General features: G+C 40.9%; 1 protein-coding gene across 2 annotated transcripts; it reads right to left on the bottom strand.

Annotated features, from left to right (window-relative positions):
• Window positions 1–463: 463 nt before the first annotated feature.
• On the bottom strand, window positions 464–11,298 carry LOC117294606 (biorientation of chromosomes in cell division protein 1-like 1). 2 transcript variants are annotated; one of them, XM_033777093.1, is made up of 11 exons: window positions 11,234–11,298; window positions 9,922–10,067; window positions 9,354–9,478; window positions 8,981–9,071; window positions 8,383–8,467; window positions 7,107–8,246; window positions 6,641–6,879; window positions 6,220–6,331; window positions 5,313–5,488; window positions 4,226–4,852; window positions 464–4,165 (listed from the first exon to the last, which is right to left on the bottom strand). In XM_033777093.1, exons 2-11 carry the CDS (start codon window positions 10,042–10,044, stop codon window positions 2,339–2,341), a joined length of 4,545 nt encoding a protein of 1,514 aa, XP_033632984.1. In that variant the 5' UTR covers window positions 10,045–10,067; window positions 11,234–11,298; the 3' UTR covers window positions 464–2,338. The 2 variants fall into 2 exon arrangements, with proteins under 2 accessions (XP_033632984.1, XP_033632983.1); XM_033777092.1 differs by having other exon boundaries at window positions 464–4,852.
• Window positions 11,299–13,450: the final 2,152 nt, after the last annotated feature.

Genomic DNA, 13,450 nt, shown 5'->3' with positions numbered 1-13,450 from the left:
ACTTGACGGAACAAAAATCATGGCTTATAATCTGTATTTAATATAGACAATAAACCAAACAGTTTGTTTTCACTGAACGTAAACTATTTTCCACGTTTAACGTAAACTCCACATTGGAAAATTGGTACCTTGTTTAGTTGATAATAATATTACAATACTTTACAAATGTAAAAGTAAAACTGACTCAAAAGCAGTATTTAAAAAAATTATATTTTTACTCTGATGAGGATATTCGAAGCAGATCCATTAACCTTGAGATTCTTTGGCTTTACTTGTTAAGGGGACGAGACAGAGGACCAGTTATACCCAGTTGTGTGATTTCAGATGCGTGATTTTGAGACCTCAAAATCTAATTCTGAGGTCTCAAAGTCAAATTTGTGGAAAATTACTTCTTTCTTGAAAACTACGTTACTTCAGAGGGAGCCGTTTCTCACAATGTTTTATACTATCAACAACTCTCCATTGCCTGATACTGAGTAAGTTTTTATGCGAACAATTATTTTGAGTAATTACCAATAGTGTCCAGTGCCTTTAAGGGGACAAGACAGAGGAGCATTATTGCATTGGTCTTGGCATTGGTGCTCCTGGTACCTGTCCTGTCTACCCAAAGTCAGTGCACCACCTTTGATACCTTAGTGTTGATCTAAAATAAAGGATTTGTCTGTCGTAGTAAAGTTTAGACACAAAATGTTTGGTATGCATATCAAAACAAATTGTATCTACTCAATATTAACTACATAAACATGGTAGTTGAACAGTGATCTGGGCCCAAATTCATAAAGCTGTTAAGCAAAACAAAATTGCTTAGTAAATTTCATTCCTAAGCAAAGAAATGCGTGGAGCTCATATAATTGATAATTGAAAGTGAATCAAACTTCCCATTAACAGAGTGGTGCATCATTCACTCCAGTATCGAGGACAAATTCGTTTTAATAAATAAATTTATTTTTTAAAAGGGAACTGTTCCATTGAACACAACATTTTCACAACTGGTATTTCACTTCTTATGTTGTTTATAATTTGGCAAAAGTTAAAACTAACAATAAGTTTGCCGGTGAAGTGAAAACATAATTTTTCAATTAACAATCGTACTCAACCTTCCAAGGAATAATTCTTTCCACTTGCAAAATCAAGATTGGGTGTTCTTTCCCAAATTTTCCGTTAGGAATAGATATGAAACATAAAGAGAACCCAATGGAAGTTGAATTTAACACCAGTTAAGTTTCCATCTACAGTGTTATGGTTCAATGGCTATTTTATTTCACAGGATTCTTAACTTGGAAAATTTAACAATTTTTGCTTTTATTTAAATAGATTGCTGATCTTCATTGACATCAGACGGAACAACTTCTTCAAGATTTTCAAGTGTTGGGAGTGGTTTTTCAGCAGTCTACAAATGACATGGTATTTGGATTGTCACATTTCTGTTCAAATTGTTAAAGAAATCAAATTGTTTTGTGTTCACCTATTTCCATGAAATTGGGTCCTGCTAAGTAGAAGATTAACTGTTACATCGGTTAAATATTCATCTGCAGTGATATTGATCCAATTGCTATTTTATTTAACAGTAATTCTTAACTTGTAAAATTTCACAACATGAAAAAAGATCTGATGGCACGCCACCAACAGTGTTGAGCTTCTTTCCAATACATTTCTTGAATTATTACTTGTGCTTTTTTCGAAACAGTCCATGCATTTTATTGATAAATATGTAATCTTGAATGTCAAGATGACGTCGTTGGACAAACAATTGGCAGAATGCTCAAGGTGCGGTTGAATCACTGGTGATAAGGGTCTGACAAACATAATCTACTCCACGGCAGTATAATTAAATGTACGCAGCAAAGTAGATACGCACATGGTGTTACCGCAAACTGAATACATTGATGACTAACCATGCGATGCCTCAAAAACTATACACAATTTGCTTCTTGCCAAAGCCATTCGCAAGTTGGATTTAACTAATGTCTGGTACAATGACTTGCTTAGTCACAATGTACCGCTTACATTTGAATTCCTCAGACTACAGAGACAGTTGCTATGTCAAATGGTTCGGGGGCAAGCTTTGTGTAGTAACCTCTAGATGTGCCATACACATTCATTCAGAATTGTTTATGGGTGTTCACCGTCTCTTACGTAACTACAGAAAAGCTTGCCCCGAATCAAGTCACATAGCCGCTGTCTCTAGTCTGAGGAATTTAAATATAAGCCTAACTTCTGATAAAGCACGTCATCGTACCAGACAATATTCAAATCAAACACGCAAATGTCTTATTGCAAAACCCATCCCAACCCACAAGAGTAAATGTTTAAGACATAAATGTATACATTGTAATCACTACTTCCTTCGTTTAGTCTGACTGCCTGTTCTATCATCTACTGATCTCCGAGACGAGCGACGGCTACTGACAGCTTCTGCAGCTCTTCCCCTGTCCCTCGTTGAAGGTTGATTGCGGGCTCCGCGATCATTGTAATAATACATATCGGAATAGCGATTACCACGCTTCACCTCCTCTCTAGAGGAAGAGCGTCTAGTGAAGTGCTCATGGGAAGAAGGTGAGGAGCCACGCCTACTTGGTTTTGTAGACGCACTAGGAGCTGCGGGTGGGTGTGGTGATGACGTTGAGGCCCTTCTCTGGGAGGACCTGGTGTCACTCGGAGAGTATCGGTGGGGTGGTGAAATGTGCCGCTGGCGAGAAGGACGCGTGGGTTTGTCTGGCGTCTCCCGAGTGGTTCCTTCGGACTTACCGCTATCTGAAGACATTCTCCTGGTGACAGATCGCCCTGTCTTGACCGGCTCTTCCTGGGACACGGGGGACTGGGAGTAGCGTCTACGCTTGGATTGGCCGTAGTAATGGTAATCATCATCAAGGGAGTCCCGTGGAGAGACTGCGTGGCGTTTAGGTCGGGTCCCGTAGCGACTCTCTCGCTGGTTCGGTTCTGAAATGTCGCTGGTGCTTGGTTCCTCTGTCAGAGTCTCACTGGAATCTGGTTTGTGACTCTCTTGGGTGCTCTCAGTAGCCCCCTGAGAATCCTCACTGCCAGATTTAGGACTTGCTTCCGAAAGGTTCTTAGTATCATCCGTGCCAGATACATTGCTCTCTGTAGACTGTACCCTGACCTCACCAACCTTACTGCCAACAGGTTTGGCTTCTTGTAGGGAGGTCTGACTCAGCTTGAAGATAGACCCCAGGGGCAGGTGTTTCGGACTGTGGACCGTGTAGATGGGTATCGATGAACCTTTGTCGCTTTGCTCCTCAGACTCGGAATCTGACGCAGAATAAATAGCAGGCTCATCTTGTGTGGGAGTTGGTGGGTTGTCGTCGCATGTGCTCTCTTCTTGGGGCTCTTTGGCGTCTTCCACCGCAGCTGGCTCAACGACTTGCTGGATGGGTATGGAATCGGTGTTGGGAACAACTTCTTCTTGTTGAGTTTCTGCTTGCTCAATCAGTTTTTCAATGGTAGCAGCAATCTGGTTGGTCTCATCCTTCTTTGTATCGTCTCGGCTACAAATATCTTTAGCTGGTTTTGCCTCATCAAGAGCGTCTACAGTCGGTCTAGCATCTGCTTCATCCTTCATACCCTGTGATGATTCTGGGCTGGTTATAACAGGCTCTCCTTCTGGTTTCTCCTGCTGAGTTGTTATTTCATGGTTTCCTTCATCTGCTTTCTCATTCTCCTTGACTCCATCTTGTCCTTCATCTTGCTCTTCTTGCATCTCCACATTGTCCCCATTCTCCGATTCCACCCTTACATGTATTATTTCTCCAACATTCTCAAACTTTACACCCGGCTGTACCTCCTCATCTATCTTAACATCCTCCACAATTTCAGCCAACTTTTCCTGCATTTCAATGGATTGTTGATCTTCATTAACATCAGTTGGAATTATTTCTTCAGTTTGTTCAATAGTTTGAAGGGGTTTTTCAGTAGCCTCTAACTGTTCAGTAGGAGTTTCTTTTGACGGTAGATTCGGTTTCACAGTCTCCTCGCTGATTTCTTGCTGAACACAAACAGGTTCTTGTTGTTTCTCCTGATCTTGCTGATGTTGTTTCTGCTCTTGTACTTCTTGTTGTTCAAGCTTCTCTGGTTTAAGTTGATGCTTCGGTTCCACCTCTTGCTGTTGGGGTTGACTCTGTTTCTGCAGCAGCTGCTTCTCAACAACCTGGTGTTTATCTGCAGCAGTCGGCTTGCCCTCACCGGAGACACCTGCAGCAGCAACAACCTGGTGTTTATCTGCAGCAGTCGGCTTGCCCTCACCGGAGACACCTGCAGCAGCAACAACCTGGTGTTTATCTGCAGCAGTCGGCTTGCCCTCACCGGAGACACCTGCAGCAGCAACAACCTGGTGTTTATCTGCAGCAGTCGGCTTGCCCTCACTGGAGACACCTGCAGCAGCAACAACCTGGTGTTTATCTGCAGCAGTCGGCTTGCCCTCACCGGAGACAACTGCAGCAGCAACAATCTGGTGTTTATCTGCAGCAGTCGGCTTGCCCTCACCAGAGACAACTGCAGCAGCAACAATCTGGTGTTTATCTGCAGCAGTAGGCTTGCCCTCACCGGAGACACCTGCAGCTGCAGCAGCCTTGGCTTGCATGAATGAAAACTTGGCAACTTTGGAATCTTTCCTCTCTTTGCGTTTGCGGGTGCTGAGTTTCCTCTGCTGCTCACCGCTGAGTCCGAGGTTGAGGAGATGATGACACTTGACCTGAGGCTCCCGACGCTCACGGTAGACTAGATGGAAGCACTGAAGCTTCTCTTTGGGAATGAACGGCTGGTATGGAATGATCTCGGGCTGTGATGGGTTCTCTTGGTTTTCTCTTTCTTCTTGTTCAAGCTGAGATACTGTCTCCTGTAAAGGATTTTAAGAAAACACAAAGTCACCATGAGTGTTTTTCATCACCTCTGTACCAAATCAAATGTGAGATAGCTTTTCCCCTCGCACTTTGGAATTCCCTACCTGTATCTTGTTATCCCTCTATCTTAAGGTCTGCTGGCCTTATGCCAGTTAAATCTCTGAGGATAAGTCAATATTCACTTGTGGTCTGGCTGGCTAGTTCAACTGCTACACAAAAGCAACATCCCATCCCAATGTTCGATGTCCTACGCCCAATTTATAAATCAGAAAATACTGCTTAGCAAATTTGATTGCTAAGCAAAAAATAAGTAAAGCACCAGTTCCAACAATGTCAACTTTACGGAACTTAGGTTGGAAAGCAGTTTCTGTTTAGCAAGAGTTTCTGTGCTTAGCAAGTTTTTATGCTTACAGGCTTTCAGAAACTGGGCCTCGGTCAGCGAAGTCTAGAACTCACCTTCAATCCTTGCAGTGATGAGGAGAACTCATCAGAGAAGTAGCGTTTATTCAGTGATCGTCTACGTCGCACTTCTCGTTTCTTTTCTAAAATCTTCTGCTCCTTGAGCTGCTTCTTGGTGGCTTTGGTCGGGGACACTGCCTCCTCTCGCTTATCCTTCTTTGAATCTGATGATTCTGAAAAATATAAATTTCAAAGTGATGACAATGCAGGGTTTTTGAAAGTATGTCAAATTGAAAGTGTTTGTATTCAGACAATGTTAACTTTATTTAACCTTAGCATTGCCCGGTACTAAAAATGTGCAAACACTAACTAGTTCTTTTATAGGCCGGCCTACAATAAGATATCAATGCGCCTTACATTGGTGCCCTAGTCATTGGGCCAATAACATTCCTGTATATGGGTAAAAACCAGCGTAAATATTCTTTATCCCCAATGCAAATTTAACATCTATTAAATCATTTGCAGTACCCACTGCTAAAACATAGGAATCAAACTGCCTCTAGCCACCAGGTAATCTCGGTGGTCTAGTTGGTATGACACTGCTCTAGAATCGAAAAGGTTGTAGGTTCGAATCCCAACCGAGTAATATGCCTGTGATTTGTTTTCACAGAATGCTGGAAAGCACTGAGTGTACAGTGCTTACACACATCGGTGTTTATGGGTAAAAACCAAAATGAATATTCCTGTCATCTTTTTTCAACTCCATGGGGAGTACACAACCTCGGGCTACCTAGGGTTGGTCGGTTAAACTAACCGTGCGGCTCAAAGAAGTAAACCAAGATGAAATTTACCCAGACTGTTTTACATGTATACTCGACTTGTTTGTTTACATTTTTCAGAGCCTTGTATAGTTTTACAGAAAAAAGTCCTTTGCAAAGACAGCTACAGACAATCAACAGCATACCTTCGAGACTTTCCGAATCAATAACCCGTTTCTGTCTTGTCACCCTGATGAACTTTTCCCTCTCCTCTTTTGCCATCTGTCTTCTTTGAGCTCTCTCCTCCTTAGCCATGGCCTAGAGAGAAAACAGACAAAAATCATCATTAATCGTTTTGAGATATCGCAAAGTATTCAACACACGAGGCAATCTCCATGAGAAAAAAGACATTCACATTTGAATGTTCACATGTTGATCGTAAGACAATGTTTGATAATAACTTGTGTGCTTCCAAAGTGGTCCTGTAGCATGCAATGCAGTTGAAAGCTTCCTTATTATTCTTCATAAGCAGAACATCTTTATAACGGTGCTGTTTTTAAGACGTCTTGGCTAGATCTAGATTGTTATCTCTTTTCACCGAGTCAAATATTTTATTTTGAAACTCACAGCTTTCTTTCGTCTCTCCAACCTTGAATCTTCATCTTCACTATCTCCATGGTAACGGCTGATAGCCAAGGCTCTTCCAGATGCTGTCTGACCCTTAGGAGACCTCTTTAAGGAGGAGGCTCTATCCGACGAGACGGATGCTGGCCTGCTGGTGTCCGTACTGATGTTCATTTCAGATGGACCCTCTGAAGGTGCCTCAGAATCACTGTCTGATGGACACACATTTGCAGTTTTGTTCGCTGAATAAAGAGTAACAATAATTTAAAAATCATTGGATTAACCCATGGCAATTTCAACCGAAACAGGTATTGGTTCTGACCGCCAAAACGCACCCGAGGGCACCCAAGCAATTGCTGTGGGTGCAGTGGGTAAATTTGAGGCCTACAACGCCAGATCAGGACAGGATTTTTTCCCTCCAAAGCGAGGAGAGGATTAATGACAGATTTTCAACAAAATGTAAACTTACTTTTCTTCAAGACCAGCTTCAGTCCAGTCTCCTCCTCATCACTGCTGGAATCGAGACTAGAACTTGAGGAAGTAGAACTGATACCTCCATCAAATGAGGACAAGTCACTGGTGTGGACGGAACTCACAGATATATCCGACAGTCCGCTCTCACCGTCTGACTCATCATTTCCTGTTGGCAATTCTAGGTTTTCATCTCCTGCAATGTCAATATCCATGTCAGTCACTGTTTCATCCTTTGGCTCGTCTGATGTAGAATTCAAATTTGATTCCACAACAGGTAGAATATTCTGGGTCTTTTTCCAAAATTCTTGAGCACTCATCACCACTGGTTTTACATTCTCTGTCTCTTTCACCTGAACAAGTTGACTGGAAGAGCCTTTGTTGTCCGATTTTATTTCTAATGGGTGTGTCATATTTTGTGACTCTTTTTTAACTGCCCCTTGAGAAAGTATCACATCTTTGTCTTTCAATAGCGACTTGTCTTTAATATCAGCAACTGTTTTGAGTTTTTGATCAGCAGGTTTGCCAGGACTAGGAACTTTGGGTTTATCTGCAGTCTTAATACCGTCTGTAAGTTTTGCACCGGCAGCTAGTTGTTTTGGTTTTTCTTTCAAGCATAGCTCAACCTTTTTAACCATCTTGGTGGGTTGTGACTTTTGCAGCCCATCCTTTCCGGGGAGTTTCTTCACATTTTGGTCTTTAAGGATTACATTCTTACTGGCTTGAGCTTTAGTTGTTTGGCTTGTCATTTTAAATCCACCTTCAATTGAGTCCAATTTCTTATCTCCTTTGATATCAGCTGACGCTAAAGGGGAATTTCCAGGATACTTCTTAAGTAAGTTTGGTGTTTCTCGCCCCTTGCTCGATGTAGAGGAAGGCGTATTGCCACCGGACTGTAAGGTTGGTGTGATGCTCCCATCGGTGGCTGGGGAAACTTTTGGTGAGGTTCCAAGAGAAAAACCTTTGGAGGGAAGCTCAGGTTCTTCGGGCGGAGAGTCCGGGGGTGCTTCAGGGGGTGCCTCCGGTGGGGCCTCAGGAGGTGCGGCGGGTGGCTCTGATGGAGGCAGTGGTGGGGCTGGGGTGTGTACTTCTGGGGGCAGGTCTGGTGGAACAGGTGCTGATGTTAGATGTGAACCACCTGAAGAAGTAGTCAAATAAAGAAGTTTATAATTGCGTTAATTCACACGAGTTTTTCGCTCAGAAGATACATAAAACAAATTCAAATGAAACGGAAAGTGAATTGTATTAACTTCTTAGTTTAGATTCCTACTCACTCTGCCATCCAGACGTTGCTGCGAGATCTTTCTTGACATTCTCTACTTCCTTATCTTTCCCAGGACCCATGAATTCATCCACAACCTGCAAACATCAATCAAAGTAAAATCACGATCTGGATTTAGCAACAGACCCGAGTAAAGACCAAAGACGAAAAACTTCCTCAATGGCAAACATTTTTAACTTTGCAGATGGATTCAATTTTCCAATTTTCTGCCAGCCAGCCAGTAACACTGTGGCAACCTCTGTACTGGGTTCTTTCATTTTGTAAAACACAGAATCTACAGCTTTACATCCCATCAGAAGGACACCACAATTATGGTCAAGTGTTTGGCAAGACACATGTACCATGACAGGGACCAAACCCACACTTTGTCACTGAACACCAGTACTTTGAATCCGGTGACCATTGCAGAGGCATGGTCATTTTCATTATGCAGAGGGCATGTTCAGTAGAAAGAGTCAACAGGAATGTTTTGAAGGAGCACTAACAACATGACGAGGGGCACCGGGCAACAAGACCCAGCACAACTGAGGTTGTCGCCTCTATGGCTCAGTGTAGTATTCCTGAACTTAACTCACACGTTTCGTACATACCTTTTCTATCTGTGGTCTGAATACATGCTGCATCTTGGGTTCAATGACCTGCTCAATAATTCTCTCGACACCTGTTGATAACATCTCAGACCTACAGAACAAAGTAAATCAATTAAAAAATGTGGGGAAACAAGGTTTTTTGTCTGGTGTAGGCCTCTATTTCCTTCATCTCTAAATCAAGACACTCTTAAACTATCTTTTTTAGATGTCAAAAGCTCAAGCAGCACCCTCAGGATGATCAAAGGAAGAACTGTCACTGACTTGGGAGTTGTGAAATATTTTCTGCTTAAGCAGCTGTATGAAATTTGACCCTAGTCAGAATTTTCAACTTAGATTTCAACTTAGAGTTTACTTCACTTGCAGTTTCACTTACTGGTTGATTTGTCTTCTAAGACTATCTCTAAGTTGGTTTTTGTTCATCTTAGGCTCCCACTTCACCTTGGAGAGGAACGTGGAAACATAGCTCTCAACTTTTTGACGAAGATTCTGATAGGCAGGCTGTGGAAAAAAATAAGGAAGTTATCACATGTTAAACTGTAATTGCAGATTAAACAAGCCGTAGTTGGGTTTCTGCACTGGCTAGGGTAACCATACTTGTGTTGGTGATCACAATTGGGTATCAATTTGCGGTTGAACAAATTAAAAAATGACAAGAGCAGGATTTGAACCAAAGACCCGTTTTAACCTGCCAGCGCTCTACCAACTGAGCTATCTAGCCCTATATTGGCAGTCTCCCTATTATGTCATATCTTTTTTTGTTCAGGGGTGCTAATCAAAAGCCATAAAACTTTGAAATTCCGTTTTGTAGCCAGGGATCAAAGCCAAATTTCTGATGCAGCCTGGGAAGCGGCAGCTTGTTGTGGTCGTGTGTTTTTTCTCCCAAAATTAAAATCCTGTAAGGGCCAGAGTGAGCGAAGTGGAACAAGAGACAAAGAGCTAACCTTGGTATCCACATCTTCCAAGCAGTCTCTCCTGAACTGATCAAAAATTCCCTGTGATTTGAGATGATTTGCGATCTTGTCCACCATCGCCGGATCAGCTCCACTTGTTGAAGTATTTGCCATGTTTACATAGGCTCACTGCAATGCTGAAATTTAGAACAGTTAAACCATATGTCAAATAATAATTGGTCAAATCAAAGCATTGCCCTTGTCTTTTTGAACATTTATGTAACTAAATAGTTTTAAAAGAATGATTGTTAATCTAATAAGGAACTTCTGCCTTGTGTTGTCAGCCCCTCTTTCTCTACTCCGAGTCCTGGTACTATTTAAGTGATGATGAGGTTCCACATGGAGACGACAGCGAAACGAACCTCATACTGTGATAGAAGGCTAGGACTAGGTATGGAGAGAGTATCTCTAGAAAACAAAGCAGAGGTCAGACAGAATCATTCACTCATTTATGTGTATCCGTTCATGTCAAGTTAAGCCTTTTTTTAAGTAAAGCATTGTTCATTGTTGATGCCCTATATTTTCACACTTTTTCCATAAATATTTTTCAATACATTTTGCTTTCCCCAAAAAGGTCTGTAGAGTCAGTAAATTAAATATTTAATTGTGATGACCAATCTCCTTGAAATGATACTGACACTGACACTCCCATTCCCCGACCAGAGGCGAGAGATAGGTGATCATGGTGATGGTCAGTGCGCAAGTACCTGCAAAGTGCAAGTGAAATGGCAATTTCCTGTTTCATTCAAAATCTATATATAATATAATCTTATAATAAATAATAAGTAGGGTAGATGGTCTCAGCTTTCGATCCAAACCAGACCTTTTTCAGAGGCCTCTTATAATAAATAATTCAAATAATTTTGAATGTTTTAATTTATTATTAATATAATACTAAGTAACAATAACATAGCTTTAGGCCTAGTTTTAAACAAAAATAAAATTATATTTTAAAAAGCTACTGAATTTCTTCACTGACTTTGAGCAATTTAGCCAAACTTGTGAAAAAGGATATGCGAAAAATCATTGCGAATTTCTGAAGCACTGGGTGGTTGGTTTGGGTGAATACACAGAAAAAAAAGGTAAATACAATCAAATTTGAAGCGAGAAGTCATCGTCATGTGTGTCCGGAAACTGGCACACAACAACAACAAACAAAAACAGATCGCTAACTTCAATATTATAAAACTCTGCATTCTGGAAATTGTTCTTAATTTAAGTCGATCGCTTGGCCAACATCACATAAATATATTCTTTAGGCTGAATTTGTAGAATTGACATAATGGCAAATGTAATACATTACCGTTTTGATCAGAAATGTAAAAAGTTGCCCTTCTCAAATATCTGATTCTCCGCCTACCGCGTGAGAGGGCGCCCTCCCGAGCCGGGCTTAGATCTGGCAAGTCATGAATAATCATGAGTTGACGTCACTTGATGGATAACTTAGGGCTGTTGGTTGTTAGCAGTGTTTTTCACGCTTTGATTATTCATATATGCAGCATAATTATGACGTCAGCTCTAGACAGGGTACCAGTGTAGCTGACAACGTGACATATAAACATTGCAAGAACGTGCAGCAGTGCACGTTTGGACACCAGCAGCCACCACACTTTCTTTCGAGAAAATTTCACACAACGTCGTCAAGAACTGAAGTTTTCGCTCCCATCTTTTCGAGAAATTTTTCCATTTTATTCGACACAGAACCGAGCAAAAAGCATTTTAAAATTGTTAAGGTGAGTTTCTCATTATCTTGGTGGTGTATTTTGTTTGAAAATGTGTCTTTTTGAATGATAAATCTGTACTTTTACTGTTGGGTTTTCCAGAGGGCGCCGATTTTGTAAAACCACGAGGTCCGGAAGGGGCGTATTGGGCATATGTTGGCCGAGTGGGCCTTGAGTGAGTCGTACATTTCCAACGGGCCGCTTTTTTGTTATTGGGGTGGGGGGGGGGCACTTTTAGAAATAAGGCTCCCATGTAAGCCTAGGGGTCTAATAATATCTGTAACTGGGGTGCTGTATTCCTTGACATTATCTGTCATAAACACCCCAGCGAAAGCTGGTACACTGCATGATGGTTAAAAAGACACCAACATTTTTTCTCCGACTGTCGCACAAAAGATGCCCCTAAATGGCGAAAATACCCAACACATTACCTTCAAAACTGTCTACTGCCCTCTACATTAGATGCATCACCAGGATTGAAATTATACTTGGTCTTTTTTTTTTTTTTTTTTTTTTGGTCAACAATGATGACTTTTTTTAGCAATCCACTGGACAATCCATCTCTTTGTTCCAAACTAAATTATTTTTTATTTTATTTTTTTTACTTTGAATGGCCATGCAGTGAATTGTGGGTCCAGGTCATTGTGCCATGTTCATAAAAAGTAACCTTTGAAGGATGTGTTCGCAAATGGGACTCCACATCAAATAGAACTAGCGCCCACATTAAACTCGTCTAAATAAATAGGCTGATCATCTTCCAATGCCGAGCATTTTAAAGGAGCACGACGTTGCATATTGACAGAAAGATGTTGTAAAAGTAGAATACATTGATCCACACTAACATGCCTCGAATTGCACAGTTTTTCTTTCGGCCGTTTAGTTTGCAAAGTGAAAGGAAAACCACACAATTTCAAGGCAGATTTGTGTGGATCATTGTATTCTACTTTTCAAACATCTTTCCAACCATATGCATTTTATAACAAACGGTTACAACAACTTTTTATAGACCAACTCTCCCGAATCCAAGGCAACGTGTCCCTTTAAGCTTAAAATAATTATAGGCCCAAATTTGATATAACTGCTCAATTTGCACTTGTGATTTTTTTAATTTTAGGCCCAAATTTGATAAATAAAAATGCTGGACTTGCCCCTTGGGATTTTTTTCAATATAGGCCCTAATTCGTGAGTTATTTAATTTAGGCCAAATTTGATAAAACTGCTGGACTTGCTACCCCTTGTTAAAAAAAAATTCATTAATTTGCCCTCATTGGATAAAACTGCTGGACTTACCACTTGTGATTTTTTCAATTTTAGGTCCAGATTTGATAAAACTGCTGGACTTGGCCCTTGAGACTTTTTCAATTTAAAGGGAAAGTACACGTTTGCTAATATTGTCAAAGACAAGTCTTCTCACTTGGTGTATCCCATCATAACCACAAAATAACAAGCCTGTGAAAATTTGATCTCAATTGGTCATCAAAGTTGCAAGAAAATCATGAGAGAAAAAACACCCTTGTTGGATGAATTTGTGTGCTTTCAGATAGAAATAAAAGACTTCTGGCTAGAAGTCCTATTATTTGAGTGAGAAGTTACCCCTTTCTCAAACTCTACGTTACTTCAGAGGGAGCCGTTTCCCACAGTGTTTTATACTACCAACAGCTCTCCATTGCTCGTTACCAAGTCAGATTTTTAAGCTAATATTTATTTTGAGTAATTACCAAACGTGTTCCTTCCCTTTAAGGACCAAATTTGATAAAACTATTGGACAAGGGTGATTTTTTTCAAATTTTAGATGCAAA

The sequence above is a fragment of the Asterias rubens genome, chromosome 9 (assembly GCF_902459465.1).
Source record: "Asterias rubens chromosome 9, eAstRub1.3, whole genome shotgun sequence".
NCBI classification, from domain to species: Eukaryota; Metazoa; Echinodermata; class Asteroidea; order Forcipulatida; family Asteriidae; genus Asterias; species Asterias rubens.
This window is presented reverse-complemented; position numbering and strand designations above follow the sequence as displayed.

Bases quoted from the DNA above. Each gene is read 5' to 3' on its own strand.
- LOC117294606 (XM_033777092.1), bottom strand. From the start codon at position 10,044: ATGGCAAATACTTCAACAAGTGGAGCTGATCCGGCGATGGTGGACAAG. The intron at 9,479-9,921 runs GTTAGCTCTTTG...TTTTTTCCACAG, and splicing joins TGGAAGATGTGGATACCAAG to CCTGCCTATCAGAATCTTCG. The intron at 8,468-8,980 runs GTATGTACGAAA...TGATGTTTGCAG, and splicing joins TCAGACCACAGATAGAAAAG to GTTGTGGATGAATTCATGGG.